Source organism: Saimiri boliviensis, chromosome 13 (genome assembly GCF_048565385.1).
Source record: "Saimiri boliviensis isolate mSaiBol1 chromosome 13, mSaiBol1.pri, whole genome shotgun sequence".
Classification (NCBI taxonomy): domain Eukaryota; kingdom Metazoa; phylum Chordata; class Mammalia; order Primates; family Cebidae; genus Saimiri; species Saimiri boliviensis.
This window is the reverse complement of record NC_133461.1, coordinates 70,919,865-70,936,782: the sequence shown is the minus strand read 5'-3', so window position 1 is coordinate 70,936,782 and position 16,918 is coordinate 70,919,865. Positions and strand designations below refer to the sequence as shown.

The following is a 16,918-nucleotide window of genomic DNA, read 5'->3' as shown; positions in this document are numbered from 1 at the left end:
ATCAATGATCTCAGAAAGATAGTTTTTAGAAGCTTAGTCTTAACTAGAAGACTCGTCTACATATATTTTTGGTAAATAATTGCTGGATTTATTTTTGTTTTTTTTGTGTTTTTAGGGGCTCAGGCTGAACTCCTAACATAATAATCTCCAATGGGAAATTTCAGCCTTTTTGTAAATTTATGTAGGTATATGATAGTGATATTCTTATTCATGTGTTTACAATTTTCTGCTGATAAATCCAGCTTTTCATATTAGGAATAGATACCACACTATAAGTATACAAAAGTTTCTAAGTCATTCTATTTTCAAACAAAATCCTAACTAATCAGAATAGTGCTATTTTTGAACTATATATAAAGACATATAGGTATTTTAAAAGCAAGTGTTTTTTCCCTTTATGGTAATTTCACAGTTTCTTTTAGGTTATATGTGCCTCATAGTATTCTGAAAACTTAATTTAAATGAAACACGTTAAAACAATAACTATGAAACAAATCTAACTATGACCCTATGTCTAAGAGTCATTGCCTTGCAGGCAGGGAGCTCCAGCATTTTAGTGTAGCATTCAAGTTTAGTGTAGCATTCTTTTCTCAGTGTTTGCTTTCATGTATTTTACATTTTACCTTTCAACTTCCCAAGAAACAACTGGATGCCATGTGCCTAATCCCTGTGCTCACATTCTATTCTCTATATAAAATGGATTTCTCTTACTGTTTTTGTTTTTGTTTTGGCCTGGTGAGCTCCTCTTGTCTTTTGCCTCTTCCATAATGTCTTTCTCATGCTCACATATAATTTTTTCTGGTAGTCTTCCAGAAAAATAATGATATCAGTTTTAGTGAAATGGTTAAGGATGAAGGAGGATAAAAATCTCTGATTTTTTTTTGTCTCCTTGTGAAGGAATATTAGCAGTGATTACTTTCTCTGGAAATAAAATAGTGTAGACAGCCTAATCTAGAGAATACTCAACTGTGTCAATGCTGCTGGAACATTGATTAAAATGATGAGTTTCAACTGGTTGCCATGGAACCCTGACTGTAGTGGCTAAGCACAGACAAATCTTGAGAGAACTTTGACTGCAAAAGGGAGTAGAGAAATGGGTAACAAAAGAAGAAGAATGAAAGATTCAAGTGACTCTTGTTTCTTTTTCAATTTTAAAATGGAAGCTGTTAGAGTATTCTTGTTTGCTGTTTGGAATAATCTGTTAGAGAAGAAATGTGTTTTTGGAATTTAGTTTTGTTTGCATGTCTGAGGATTGGAAAGTTATCTTTTAAATATCTATAGTAAATCAATTATTTATACAATTTCTATTCATGTATAGTTTTATCAGAAGAGGTGTTTTTTCAGAATTGGTTCAGGAATGGAATATTTTAATGTAATGGTACATGAAAATGATGACCTAAAGTTAAACTCACATGCATATATTTTTAGAAATTCTATAATAACAAACATACAAACACTTGGTCATATTGGATAGAATTTAAATATGCCTTGATGATGTATGTATGCCTATTTTCTTCCTTTATAAAATGCCTAGTATGTTATCTATCTCACAGAATTTTTAGGAGGATTCAAGTGACTTAAACACTTGTACAGTGTTTAGAATAGTACACAGTACCTGCACAGTATGTCCTGAAAAGCTCACTAATGTCATAATTTTAAAACGGGTTTCTGTTATATAAGTAATATTTATCAAATAAGTCTTAGTACCAGTTAAAGCTTGTTTGTATAGAAAAGGGCAATAAGGTCAGGTGCAGTGGCTCACACCTATAATCCTACACTTTGGGAGGCCAAGACATTGGCCTGTGTGGATTACCTCAGTTCAGGAGTTCAGGACCAGCCTGGCCAACATGGTGAAACCCCATCTCTACTAAAAGTACAAAAAATATAAAAAATGAAAAATAAGTAGGTGTGGTGGCAGGCACTTGTAATCCCAACTACTCAGGAGAATCACTAGGTGTGGAAGTTGGAGTGAACCAAGATCATACCATTGCACTCTGGCCCAGGCAACAAAGCAAGACTCTCTTAAATAAATAAATAAATAAATAAATAAATAAATAAATAAATGGGAGTAACAAGAGAAAAAGCTAGTATATATATTTTCTATCAAATAATGCAAGTAATATGTGTTTTCATTTTCTTTGGCTGTCAGAAAACTAATGCTACCCTTTCCATTTACTTTATCCCATTGTAGAAAATAATTGTATTTTATATCACCTGTGAAATATTGCCTGTAAACTTTATGGATAGGAGAGAGAAATTATAAATATAGAGGTTTTATATAGAAAATAGTTATAGATAGTCTGTATTTTACATGTTTACTATTTGCCTGATTGTAACTTTTTTTTTTTTTTTTTTTTTTTTTTTTAGGCTTGCAAAGAAAACATCTAATAAAGAGAACAAGGTATTGTAAAAGTAAATTGTCAAGAATGTTGTTGAAAATCCCTTATTAAAGGTCACTTAAAGAAACAGAAAATCTTTTGTAGTAAAGATACTGGCTTTGGAAAAGCAGCCGTAACCATTCATAAAGGTACCCTTTTAACTAAAGTCCATTAACTGTTTTAAGAAGTACTTTGGTTTTGCTCATAAAAAAAGATGAATAATTCCCACTGGTGTACATTTAATATATGCTATAAATATTTGGGGGACATTTTGAAACAGTGTTATTTGTTTTATAGGTTAAAAGACATCTATATTTCAAGGATGACCTCGATGACATAATTTGGTCATCTGAAACAACCTCAGAGGATGATGAGTTGCCTTACTCTGATGATAAGAATTTTATGTTACTCATTGAACAACATAGAATGGAGTGTAAAGGTAGGACCAATGCATAAATATAAGGCTTTTTCCCTAGTCTATAGTAATGTTTGCACACATTACTTGGCACTGTATCATAGATCACTGATACGTTATAGGAATGTTCATCTCAGAAATATACTTTTTGTGAATGTAGAATGAGAACTGCTTTATCTTGTATACTTTTAGCCAAAGAGCTGTGATCATTCCACTATACCTTTCTCAGTGTGAAATGACAGTCCCAATCTATATGTTGACTCTGCTTCTCTCCTATGCCTTTATCTAGGGTCAGGTCATTATCTCGTATGTTGAATACTGTGATAATTCTTTTTTTAACTCTTTTCCCTACTGCTCCACCTTCCAAAACCATGGTCTATTCTGCAACCATATTTATATACATTTTAAAAATTTACATCTGATCATGTTACCTGCTTGCTTAACACCCAGCTGCCACTTGTTATTGCTATAAGATAGACATGTCAAGACTCTAGCTTTATACTGCAACATTTCATATCCTTGTTTCTCTCCACATCACAGCCAGTGCCCCAGGTGTTTGCTCCTACAGTCCTTAGCTTTAGTGAGGTATAGTTAATATATGTTAAAGTGCACATATGTAAGATGTACAATTTAATAAGTTTTTGACAGGTGTATACACCTGTGAAACTATCACCATAATGAACATAGTTATCTTATCCATCACCCACAGAAGTGTCCTGTGCTGCTTTATGTTCCCTTTTTAGAAAAACTGCTGAATTGTTTTCCAAAACATGTGTACCGTTTTTCCAATGCCATCAACAAACTAGGACAGTTTCTGTTGCTGTGTTGTCATACTAAGTATTGCAGCATTTATTTGTAACATTCTCGTAGGTGTGGATTTTGTGCATGATCCTAATGACTAAACATGTTGAACATCTTTCCATGTTTTATTTGCCATCTGTATATCCTCTTTGGTGAACTGTGTTTTCAAATATTTTTCTATTTACAGTATTAGGTTGATGTTTTCTTGCTTGTTGAATTTTAAGACTTCTGGACACTATCACTTTACAGGAACATTTTTTCCAGTTTGTGGCTTGACTTCATTTTCTTAATAGTGTCTTTTCTGAAGAGCAGAGGTTTTTAATTTTGATGAACTTTGTTTAGTTACAGAGTTTGCATTTTTATGTCATATCTAAGAAATGTTTCCTAGCACAAGTAATTTTCTCAAAATTTGACAAAAATTTTATTCTATATTCATTCTAGACGTTTTATAGTTCTAGATCTTACATTTAAATGTATGCATCATTTTGAGTTCATTTTTATGTATAGAATGAGAAATGGATTCAAGTTAACTTTTTGGATATGAACAACCAGTTGTTTGGGTACCATATATGGAAATGGCTACCCTTTCTCTACTACATTGCCATCCTGCCTTTGTCAGAAATAAACTGGTTGCCTGTATGTCATCTATTTGCCTGTGGACTCTATTGAATTCTACTAATTTACAGATGCTCCTCAAATTATGGTAGGGTTACTTCTGATTTCAGTCAAAAGCTAAGTGATACTTCATTAAACCCATTGTAAAGTCACTAAGTTAAACCACCTTACGTTGGGAACTGTCTGTATTTGACTTTCTTTATATAGGTTGAGCATCCCTAATTCAAAAATTTCAAATCTGAAATGCTGTAAAATCCAGTGTGTTTATTGTCAACCTGATCTCACAAGTGGAAAGTTCCATATCTGAGCTCATGTACACAAACTTTGTTTCATGCAAAAAATTATAAAATATTTAAAATTACGTTCAGAGGCTAGGCACGGTGGTTCATGCCTATAATCCCAGAACTTTGGGAGGCCAAAGGGAGAGGATCACTTTGGGTCAGGAGTTCAAGATCATTCTGGCCAACATGGCAAAACCCCATCTTTACTAAAAATACAAAAATTAGTTAAGTGTGTTAATGCACACCTATAATCCCAGCTACTCAGGTAGCTGAGGCAAGAAATCGCTTGAACTTGGGAGGTGAAAGTTGCAATGAGCTGTGATCTCACCACTGCACTCCAGCTTGGGTGACAGAGCGAGACTATCTCAAAAATTGAAATAAAATAAAATTACCTTAAGGCTTTGTGTATAAGATATATATGAAAAATAAGCATATTTTGTGTTTAGACCTGGGTCCTATCTCCTAGAGATATCATTATATATATGCAAATATTCCAAAATCCAAAATCTGCAATACTTCTGGTCCCAAGCATTTTGAATAAGGGATGTTCATCCTGTACCAGTGGCACATTGTTTTGATTACTATTGATTTATAATAATTCTCAAAATCAGTTTTCCAATTTTGTTATTTGTTCTGTTTTGGCTATACTAGAACCTTTGCATTTCCACATGAACTTTAGAATTGACTTGTCAACTTAAAAAATGCCTACTGGCTTGGACATTAGGTTGGGATTGTGTTATATTTATAAATTAATTTATGGAGAATTGACATCTTAACAATAATGAATCTTCCTGCTCCTGAAGAAGTGTATGTCTGTGTTTATATAGGTCATATTTAATTTTCTCAGTAATATTTTGTAGTTTTTAGTATATAGGGCTTCTTGTGTTTTATCAGATGTTTCAGTATATCAGTTTTTGATATAGTCATAAATAATATTTTAACATTTTTACTCTGATTGCTTATCGCTAATATATAGAAATACAATTGGTTTTTGTATGTTGATTTTACATAGTCCAATCTTGCTGTACTCACCACTTATTAGTTCTGGTACGTTCTTGGAAGATTTGATCAGATTTTCTACATAGACCAAAGACTGTCAAACTTTTTCTTAAAGTAGTTTCTTATTAAAGACTTGTGGAAGAAGGTGTCTCTGTTGTAGCTGATTGACACTGCTAATGTAGTATGAGAGCAGCCGTAGGCAACTTGTACACTAATGAACACAGCTGTGTTCATTGACAAAGACAAGAAGTTGGCCCATAGGTTAGAGTTTACCCAAACCTGTTGTGTGATCATGGTTGTGTATAAAGACAGATTTATTAATTTTTTCAACTGGGATGATGTTTCTTTTTCTTGCCTGACTAAACTAGCTAGAATATTTAGAACAATGCTACATAAAAGCAGTGAAAGCAAACATTCTTGTGTTCTTCATCTTCTGGGGAACATACTCAATTTTTCACCATGAGGCATGTTAGCTGTGGGTTCGTCATAGATGCTCTTTATCATGCTGATGAAGGTCCCTGGATTCTTACTTTCCTGAGAGTTTTTCCTTTTTAAAAAATTAGATTCAGCCATACCCTGGCAAAGAACATGAACTCATCATTTTTTGTGACTGCGTAGTATTCCATGGTGTATATGTGCCACATTTTCCCTGTCCAATGTATCATTGATGGGCAGTTGGGTTGGTTCCAAGTCTGCTATTATAAACAGTGCTACAATGAACATATGTGTGTATGTGTGTGTGTGTCTTTATAATAGAACAATTTCTAATCCTTTGGATATATACCCAGTAATGGGATTGCTGGGTCAAATGGAATTTCTTTTTCTAGGTCCTTGATGAATTGCCACACTGTCTTCCACAATGGTTGCACTAATTTATGCTTCCACCAACAGTGTAAAAGTGTTCCTGTTTCTCCACATCGTCTCCAGCATCTGTTGTCTCCAGATTTTTTAATGATCGCCATTCTAACTGGCATGAGATGGTATCTCATATAGCTTTGATTTGCACTTCTCTAATGACTGGTGATGATGAGCATTTTTTCATATGTTTCTTGGCCTCATATGTGTCTTCTTTTGAAAAGTATCTGTTCATATCCTTTGCCCATTTTTGAATTTTTTTTTAAATTTTCTTGTAAATCTGTTTTAGTTCTTTGTAGATTTTGGATAAAAGTCCTTTGTCAGATGGGTAGATTTGAAAAATTTTTCCCATTCTGTTGGTTGCCAGTTCACTCTAATGATTGTTTCTTTCGCTGTGCAGAAGCTCTGGAGTTTATTTAGATCCCATTTGTCTATTTTGGCTTTTGTTGCCCTTGCTTTTGGTGTTTTAGTCATGAAGTCCTTGCCTATGCCTATGTCTTGGATAGTTTTGCCTAGATTTTCTTCTAGGGTTTTAATGGTGTTAGATCTTACGTTCAAGTCTTTAATCCATCTGGAGTTGATTTTAGTGTAAGGTGTCAGGAAGGGGTCCAGTTTCTGCCTTCTGCATGTGGCTAGCCAGTTTTCCCAACACCATTTATTAAACAGGGAATCCTTTCTCCATTGCTTGTTTTTGTCAGGTTTGTCAAAGATCAGATGGTTTTAGAAGTGTGGCATTGCCACCGAGGCCTCTGTTCTGTTCCATTGGTCTATATCTCTGTTTTGGTACCAGTACCATGCTGTTTTGATTACTGTAGCCTTGTAGTATAGTTTGAAGTCCGGTAGTGTGATGCATCCTGCTTTGTTCTTTTTGCTGAGACTACACTTGGCTATGTGGGCTCTCTTTTGGTTCCATATAAAGTTTAAAGTATTTTTTTCCAGTTCTGTGAAGAAGGTCATTGGTAGCTTGATGGGGATAGCATTGAATCTATAAATTACTTTGGGCAGTATGGCCATTTTCATGATATTGATTCTTCCTAACCATAAGCATGGAATGTTTCTCCATCTGTTTGTGTCCTCTCTTATTTCCTTGAGCAGTGGTTTGTAGTTCTCCTTGAAGAAGACCTTTTCATCCTTTGTTAGTTTTATTCCTAGGTATTTTATTCTCTTTGTAGCAATTGTGAATGGCAGTTCGTTCTTGATTTGGCTCTCTTTAAGTTTGTTATTGGTGTGTAGGAATGCTTGTGATTTTTTGCACATTGATTTTGTATCCTGAGGCTTTACTGAAGTTGCTTATCAGTTTAAGGAGATTTTGGGCTGAGATGATAGGGTCTTCTAAATATATGATCATGTCATCTGCAAATAGAAGCAGTTTGATTTCCTCCTTTCCTAATTGAATACACTTTCTTTTTCGTGCCTGTTTGCTCTGGCTAGAACTTCCAATACTATATTGCATAGGAGTGGTGAGAGAGGCCATCCTTGTCTAGTACCAGATTTCAAAGTGAATGCTTCTAATTTTGCCCATTCAGTATGATATTGGCTGTGGGTTTGTTGTAAACAGCTTCTATTACTTTGAGATACATTCCATCCATACCTAGTTTATTGAGAGTTTTTAGCATAAAGTGGTGTTGAGTTTTGTTGAAGGCCTTCTCTGCATCTATTGAGATAATCATGTGGTTTTTGTCTTTGGTTCTGTTTATGTGGTGAGTTATGTTTATAGACTTGTGTATGTTGAACCAGCCTTGCATCCCCGGGATGAAGCCTACTCGATCATTATGGATAAGCTTTTTGATGTGCTGTTGCAACCAGTTTGCCAGTATTTTATTGAAGATTTTTAATCTGTGTTCATCATGGATATTGGCCTGAAGTTTTCTTTTCCTGTTGAGTCTCTGCTGGATTTTGGTATCAGGATATTGGTGTCATAAAAAGATTTGGGGAGGATTCCCTCTTTTTAGATTGTTTGAATTAGCTTCAGAAGGAGTGGTACCAACTCCTCTTTTTATGTCTGGTAGAATTCGGCTGTGAACCCATCTGGATTTGGGCTTTTTTTGGTTGGTAGGCTATTAATTGCTGCCTCAACTTCAGGCCTTGTTATTCATCTACTCAGGGTTTCAACTTCTTCCTGCTTTAGACTTGGAAGGGTGTAAGTGTCCAGGGATTTATCCATTTTTTTCCAGGTTTACTGGTTTATGTGCATAGAGTTGTTTGTAGTAATCTCTGATGGTGGTTTGTATTTCTGTTTAATCTTTGGTGATATCGCCTTTATCATTTTTTATTGCATCTATTTGATTATTCTCTCTTCATTACTCTGGCTAGTGGTCTATTTTGTTGATCTTTTCATAAAAACAGCTGGATTTATTGATTGTTTGAAAAAAAAATTTTTTTGATTGCATTTTAGGTTTTGGGGTACATGTGAAGGACATGCAAGATTGTTGCATAGGTACACACATGGCAGTGTGATTTGCTGCCTTCCTTCCCCTCACCTGTATCTATCATTTCTCCCCATGCTATCTCTTCCCACCTCCCCACACCGCCATCCCTCCCCTATTTCCCCCCAACGGACCCCAGTGTGTAGTGCTCCCCTCCCCATGTCCATGTGTTCTCATTGTTCAACACCAGCCTATGAATGAGAACATGCGGTGTTTGATTTTCAGCTCTTGTGTCAGTTTGCTGAGAATGATGGTTTCCAGGTTCATCCATGTCCCTGCAAAGGACACGAACTCATCGTTTTTGATGGCTGCATAATATTCCAAAATTTTTTTGTGTCTCTATGTCCTTCAGTTTTGCTCTGACCTTAGCTATTTCTTGTCTTCTGCTAGCTTTTGCGTTTTGCTGATCTTGCTCCTCGTGCTCTTTCAATTTTGATGATAGGGTGTCAATTTTATATCTTTCCTTTCGTCTCATGTGGGCATTTATTGGTATAAAGTTTCCTGTAGACACTGCATTAAATGTGTCCCAGAGATTCTGGTACATTGTGTCTTTGTCCTCATTTGGTTTTGAAAAACATCTTTATTTCTGCCTTCATTTCGTTGTTTATCCAGTCAACATTCAAGAGCCAGTTGTTCAGTTTTCATGAAATTGTGTGGTTCTGAGTTAGTTTCTGAATTCTGACTTCTAATTTGATTGTGCTGTGGTCTGAGAGACTGTTTGTTATGATTTCCATTTTTCTGCATTTGCTGAGGAGTGATTTACTTCCAATTATGTGGTCAGTTTTAGGGTAGGTGTGATGTGCTGAGAAGAATGTATGTTCTTTGAATTTGGGGTGGAGAGTTCTGTAAATGTCTATTAGGTTTGTTTGGTCCAGATCTGAGTTCAAGTCCTGAATATCCTTGTTAATTTTCTGTCTTGTTGATCTAATATTGACACTGGAGTGTTAAAATCTCCCATTATTATTGTGTAGGAGTCTAAGTGTCTTTGTAGGTCATTAAGAACTTGCTTTTGTATCTGGGCACTTCTTTATTGGGCACTTATATATTTAAGATCATTAGCTATTCTTGTTGCATTGATCCTTTTACCATTATGTAATGTCCTTCTTTGTCTCTTTTGATCTTTGTTGGTTTAAAGTCTATTTTATGAGAGACTAGGATTGCAACACCTGCTTTTTTTTTCTCTCTCTCCATTTGCTTGGTAAATCTTCCTCCACCCCTTTATTTCAAGCCCATGTGTTTCCTTGCATGTGAGATGGGTTTCCTGGATACAGCACACTGGTGGATTTTGACTTTTTGTCCAATTTCCCAGTCTGTGTCTTTTGATTGGGGCATTTAGCCATTTACATTTAAGGTTAATATTGTTATGTTTCAATTTGATCCGATGCTAGCTGGTTATTTTGTCCATTAGTTGATGCAGTTTCTTCATTGTGTCAATGCTCCTTACCATTTGGTATGTTTTTGGAGTGGCTGGTACTGGTTGTTTCTTTCTATGTTTAGTGCTTCTTTCAGGAGCTCTTGTAAAGCAGGCCTGGTGGTGATGAAATCTCTGAGCAATTGCTTGTTCATAAAGGATTTTCTTTCTCCTTTGCTTATGAAGCTTAGTTTGGCTGATGTGAAATTCTAGGTTGAGTGTTCTTTTCTTTAAGGATGTTGAATATTGGCCCCCACTCTCTTCTGGCTTGTGGGGTTTCTGTGGAGAGATCCACTGTGAGTCTAATGGGCTTCCCTTTGTGTGTAACCCAACCTTTCTGTCTGGTGGCCCTTAGCATTTTCTCCTTCATTTCAACCTTGGTGAATCTGACGATTATGTGCCTTGGGGTGGCTCTTCTTGAGGAATATCTTTGTATTTCTTGGACTTGAATGTTGGCCTACCTTGCTAGGTTGGGGATGTTCTCCTGGATAATATCCCGAAGAGTGTTTTCCAGTTTAGATTCATTCTCTCCGTCATATTCATGCACACCTATCAAACGTAGATTGGGTCTTTTCACATAATCCCATATTTCTTGGAGGCTTTGTTCATTTCTTTTTACCCTTTTTTATCTAATCTTCTTTTCTTGTTTTATTTCATTGAGTTAGTCTTCAATCTCTGATATCCTTTCTTTTGCTTGGTTGATTCGACTATTGAAACTTGTATATGCTTTGCAAAGTTCTCGTGCTGTGTTTTTCAGCTCCATCAAGTTGTTTATGTTCTTCTCTAAGCTGTTTATTCTCGTTAGCATTTCTTCAAACTTTTTTTCAAGGTTCTTAGTTTCTTTGCTTTGGATTAGAACATGACTTTTTAGCTCAGAGATATTTATTATTACCCACCTTCTGAATCCTGTTTCTGTCAATTCATCAGACTCATTCTCCATCCATCCACGTTCCCTTGATGGTGAGATGTTTCTATCTCTTGGAGGAGGAGAGACATTCTTGTTTGGGGTATATTCATCCTTTTTTTGCTGGTTTCTTCCCATCTTTATGCATTTATGTACCTGTGGTCTTCGTGGTTGGTGACTTTCAGATGGGTTCTCTGAGTGGATGTCCTTTTTGTTGCTGATGAAGTTGTTTCTTTCTGTTTCTTAGTTTTCCTTCTAACAGTCAGGTTCCCCTGCTGTGGGACTGTTGGAGGTCCACTCCAGACCCTGCTTGCCTGGGGATCACCTGCAGTGGCTTCAGAACAGAGAGGGTTGCTGTTACTTTATTCTTCTTTTATCTTTGTCCCAGAAAGATATCCACCAGCTATCAGCCTAAGTTGTCTCTTTGGTTATATGGGGGTTGGGAGCTGCTTGAGGAGACCATCTGTCCCTTATAGGAGCTCAAGTGCTGAGCTGTGAGCTCTGTTGTTCTGTTCAGAGTTGCTGGGCAGGTACGTTTAAGTCTGCTGCAGCAGATCTCATAACCATCTTTTTTTCCCAGGTGCTCTGTCCTGGGAAGATGGGGCTTTATTTATAAGTTCTTGACATTCTACTGCCTTTTTTCAGAGATGCCTTCCCCAGTGAGGAGGTAGTCTAGTCACAGTCTGCCAGTAGCGGCGTTGCTGAGCTGCTGTGGCTCTGCCCAGCTGCTATGTGAATTTCCTTGCGGTTTTTTTATAGGGGAATAGTTAGAACTGCCTCGGTAATTGTGGTCTGCCTCACTAATGGCAGACTGTCTCTGTAAGGGCGGACTGCCTTCGTAATGGAGGATTTTCTCGGTAATGGCGGACTGCCTCGGGAGTGGCAGACTGCCCGAGTAGTGGTGCACTGCCTTGGTAATGGCAGACACCCTTCCCCCACAGAGCTGGACCATCCCTGGTCCAGCTGTGCTTGCTGTGAAACACTCAATCCAGAGCGTTTCAGATTGCTCGTCTTTGTGGGCATGGGACCAGCTGAGCCAGATCTACTGGCTCCCTGTTTCAGCCCCCTTTTTTTCAGTTGAATGGGTGACTCTGTCTCTCAGGCCTTCCAGTTGCAATTTGAAATAGCACCCAGATTTGTTTGAGTTTTTGTGTGGAAATCCACTGCACCAGCTGAAACAACTGTGCTAGAGACTCGTGTCGCTTTTCCACCCAGGAATCTCCAGGTCTGTCAGCATTAAAAATTCATTTGGAAATGCGGTGATCACTCACCCTCTGCATTTACACTGTGAACTGCAATCCAGAGCTGTTCCTATTTGGCCTTCTCCTACTTAAATCTTTTTAATGAGATTTATTATATGATCTAAAATATTGTCTATTTTGGTAAGTGTTCCATAGGTACTTGAAAAGCAGTGTTAAGTCTGCTCTATTCTTCCTAATTTTCTGTCTCCTTGTTCTATCACTTCTTGAGTAAAAGGTATTGAAACTTCAGATTGCTTAGAAATTGGCTATTTCTTTTTGTAGTTCTATCCACTTTGGCCTCCTGCATTTTGAATTTCTTATGACATTAGGGGCATAAACATTTAGGATTATTATGTTTTCTTGATTAAAAGAAACTTTTATCATTATGACATGACCTTATTTATTGCTGGAAATGTTTTTGCTATGAAATCGACTTTGATATTAATACAATCATTTCTTCTCAGTAATCTTCTGACAAGTGTTAGCATGTATTTTTTTCTATTCTTATAGCCAATTTATGTCTTTACAATTAAAGTGCATTTTGTATAGACAGGATGTAATTAGGTATTGCTTTCTTACTGAGTCTGTCAGTCTGCTTTTTAATTGAGGTTTGTAAACCAGTTTCATTTATATTATGATTATCAATATAGTTACATTTTTCTGTCATTATGCTGTTCGATTGCTGTTAGTCTCGCTGTTATTTGTTCCTCTTTTCTTCTTTTTCTGCTTTCCTTTAGATTAGTCAGCTATTTTCTATGATTTAATTTCACATTTATTTTTTGGTTTATTATATATAACTCTTTGTTTGCTATCTTAGTGGCTTATTTCGGATTTATAGTATATAATTTTAACCTATCACAGTCTGCCTTTAAGTAATGTTATACCACATCATAGATGGCATAAGAAAATGACAATGGTATCCTTTTATTTTTTTTCCCAGACAGTTCCTTCCTGGATCTGTGGGATTATGGATTTTGCCAAGTTTAGAATGTTTTTGGCCATTTTTTTTCAATTTTCTTTTCTGTCTTTCTTCCTATTTGGGGACTTATATATTAGTTGCTTGAAGGTTTCTCATAGTTCATCATGTCAAATTTATGATCGTGATGTTTAATCTTTGTTTATTTTCATCCTCTGTAGTTTTTACCTCTGACATTGCAATTGGCATTTCTGCAAGTATGGTTTGATTTTTAAAGAAATATCTTACATGCCTCTACTTATTGTCTCAAGTTTTTTTGGAGGTACAGTCATTTACTTATAAACAGAATTCTTTTTGTTCTTGCTTTTAGATTTTGAGCAATTTGCCACTCCTGAGGCAAGAGTTTTCTGATTATTTATTATCCTGTGAAGTATGAGTTTTTTGGGCCTGGCTTCTGGGAATGGACCCTCTTCTGGGCACTTAGAGAACAGCAGACATTGTTACTCCTGTTTTCCCCTCTGCCTTGGTCTTAGGAAGTTTCCTAGCACACATGCATTTTTTTCATTATTCTATTAAATACTTTAGAGGGGACCTCTGCAGATATCCTGGGTTTGTTTCCTCTGTTGCTTTCTTCTCTCAATTGTTCTGTCCTGTGATTTATCTCTGCTTTCGTTTTACCAAACTCTTAGCATCACCGCCCCAGCTCAGGGAATCTGTGTCAGATTTTCTCCCTTTGTCGTGGCCTGGGAGCTCGGTACACACAAAAAGCTGGGACTTTTGTAAGGCCTACATTTGTTTCTTGTCTTTCAGTGATTACCGTCCTCATTACCAAAGTCCACTGTGTTGAAAGGCATCATTTCACGTATTTTGCCTGGTTGTTTTTGGCTTCAGGTAAGAAAGAAAATTAGTACCCGTTGCTCCCTCTTGGCTGGAAGTAGATTGCAGCAGAGATCCAGAACATGCATCAGACAAGCCAGAGTGCTCTGCTTCCTCCTTTGCTCAGCTGCTTCCTTCTCATTATTCATTTCTCAGTGTAGCCTTCTCTTCCTCAGGGAAATCTTCCCTTGGCCAATTATAGATCAAATTCTCTTATGTGATTATAAAACTATGTATTCTTAAAGCAGCTATCTGAATTTATATTTGTCAGCTTTGTCTTTGTTCTTCACTATGCTTTAAACTAAACAAGTTCGGACATGTCTGTTTTATCTGAAGATCTTTCTATAATATTTTCCACATTGCAGGCGGTCAGTATACACATACTCATTCAGTGTTTGAATGAGTGCCATGTTGATATCCACAATCCTTTATATCTAAAACCCTACTCATGTATTTTATCTCTATTTTGTTTTCCCTTGGTTACAGATTTTGTTAGCCTATTGAAAATCAAGAATGCAATATCTGCACATGAAAGATTAATCGAGCATAAAATATATTACTGTGAACAACTTACAGTGAAATTTCAAAAAATGAAAAATAAGATTAGTATACTACAAAATGAACTATCTGAGACAGACAAAACCAAATCACAGTTAGAGCATCAGAAACTTGAATGGAAACAAGAGCTCCATAGTTTAAGGTAAAACATTCTAGTTTTAAAGAAATATTTGAACTGCTTATACTAAAGAGATGTAGGATAATTTTTGTAATAGTTGACTTACCTTCTAGGGTTTAATAGAGAAGAAAACTTCTTAAAATTGTGGAATGTGAAATTCTTGTATATAATATCACAAGCTCTTAATTGTGTAATACTTCTCTAATAATTAATTGCATATTCCTTTAAATCATTGTTTAAATGATTATATAGATTTCTACTCTATGGAAATCTCATTATTTAATACATTGAAATTGGGGGTCTTAATGTATTGTATTAATGCTGTAAGGAACATGCTACATATCCATAATTTTCTACATTTCTATTTATTTACTTTGGAAAAACGTTTCAAAATAGTGCTATCTGGTTAGAGTATAGGAGCTTTTAAAAAAGATTTTTGATGAATATTTCTAAGTTGTTCTTAAGAAAGTTTATATTAATTTGTAATTCAACAGAGTATGACATGTGTATTTTTCTCTACCCAGAGTAATTATTTTTAAAATTATTCACTTTTATTTTTATTTATTTATTTATTTTTGAGACGGAGTTTTGCTCTGTCACCCAGTTTGCAGTGCAGTGGTGGAATCTCATCTCACTGCAACTTCTGCTCCTGTGTTCAAGTGATTCTTGTGCCTCAGCCTCTCAAGTAGTTGGGATTACAGGCATGCATCACCATGCCTGGCTAATTTTTTTTTTTTTTTTTAAGCAGAGATGGGGTTTTGCTATGTTTGCCAGATTGGTCTCAAACTCCGCAAGTTATCCACTGGCCTTGGCCAGACTGGTCTCAAACTGCTGACTGCAAATTATCCACTGATTTCAGTATGAGCAACCATGCCTGGCCTAGTTTTACTTTTAGTATGCAGGAAATTAAAAGTAAAATGGAAAGTGATTACTGATTAGCTTAGTCAACATCTCTCTCTGCTACAGAGATTAAATTAATTCGAGGTTCTATGCTAAAGGCACTCTTTACTGTTTAAATATTAAATATTGTCTTGTTTGAGAATGGATTTTAACATTATTTGTAAAATACATAATAATCAATAGGATAAGTTAAAAGTGTTACTTAAAAAAGAAACATAAAAAGTATGGGGTAATATCTTAGATTCCTTAGCCTAGGCTTGGATGATAGTCATATGCAGATAAATGTTGCAAGAAGACACCTGAAGGTGCTATCTTACAATGTAAATCATGTTTAGGGATACCTGCAGTATTTCATGAATATGAAAATTTATTTGTACTGAAGACATCAACTTATTTATAAAAAAAACTTCTTTTTAATTAGCTAACTCTAAATGCTTCATCCTGAGGAGTAATTATTAATGTGTGAAGAAAAGGTAATTTTTAACTTGCAACTTTACCTAATAATTTTCAATGTCCTTTTCAATAATATTTACTACAGTTATTAATAACAGAAGCTAATCAATTAGCAGAATGCTTATTCCTTACTACTTTTCAATTTATATATGTCCTTTGGAAGACATTGAAGTGAAAAATTAACATGAAAACTACAAAGAAAAAATATTCAAGAACATGGGCACTTTATTAGGAAAATAAATCAGCATACGAGTGCTTTGTTTTTAAAGGATTTTAAGATAAGTATATTTAACTACAGATTAATCTTACAACAAGAAGAAGAAAAAAGAAGAAACCCTGAAAAGTATGGAAAAGATACAGAAAAGTTCAAAATAATGGAAGAGCAATATTGGACACAAGCTGGACTAAAAAAACAACTTAAACTGACTCTCAAATCACTGGAAATGGAATTGAAGACTGTAAGAAATAATTTAAATCAGGTACATTAACATTTGGTAAAATTTTATATTTCTAATTTTATTTTGTTAATATTATAATATCCCTTTGACTTAATATATATTATTTAGTTCTAAAACCACAAATTTTATTTCATCTTAAAAATGAATGACACTTATAGCTACAATTATTTATTATAAATCTTGGCGTCAAAGTAGTATTTTATTTCAGTTCAAAGACCTTTGGAAAAAAATTATATTCCATAACATATACTTAGTGGTATTTTATAGATAAGTAATTTATTCCTAGGGACATAGTTCAATGTAGATTTTTCTA

General features: G+C 35.3%; 1 protein-coding gene across 8 annotated transcripts in view; it reads left to right on the top strand.

Moving 5' to 3' along the window:
* The window catches only part of ANKRD62 (ankyrin repeat domain 62), a 112,618-nt gene that overhangs the window by 63,776 nt on the left and 31,924 nt on the right, over positions 1–16,918 (top strand). For 6 of the 8 annotated variants that reach the window (XM_074383809.1, XM_074383805.1, XM_074383804.1 and 3 more), the window contains 5 exons: positions 2,368–2,401; positions 2,676–2,817; positions 14,053–14,133; positions 14,605–14,818; positions 16,446–16,626. In XM_074383809.1, the coding sequence (XP_074239910.1) occupies positions 2,368–2,401; positions 2,676–2,817; positions 14,053–14,133; positions 14,605–14,818; positions 16,446–16,626 (652 nt within the window). The remainder of the gene's footprint in view (positions 1–2,367; positions 2,402–2,675; positions 2,818–14,052; positions 14,134–14,604; positions 14,819–16,445; positions 16,627–16,918) is intronic. The other 2 variants (XM_074383807.1, XM_074383808.1) reach the window with 1 other exon arrangement.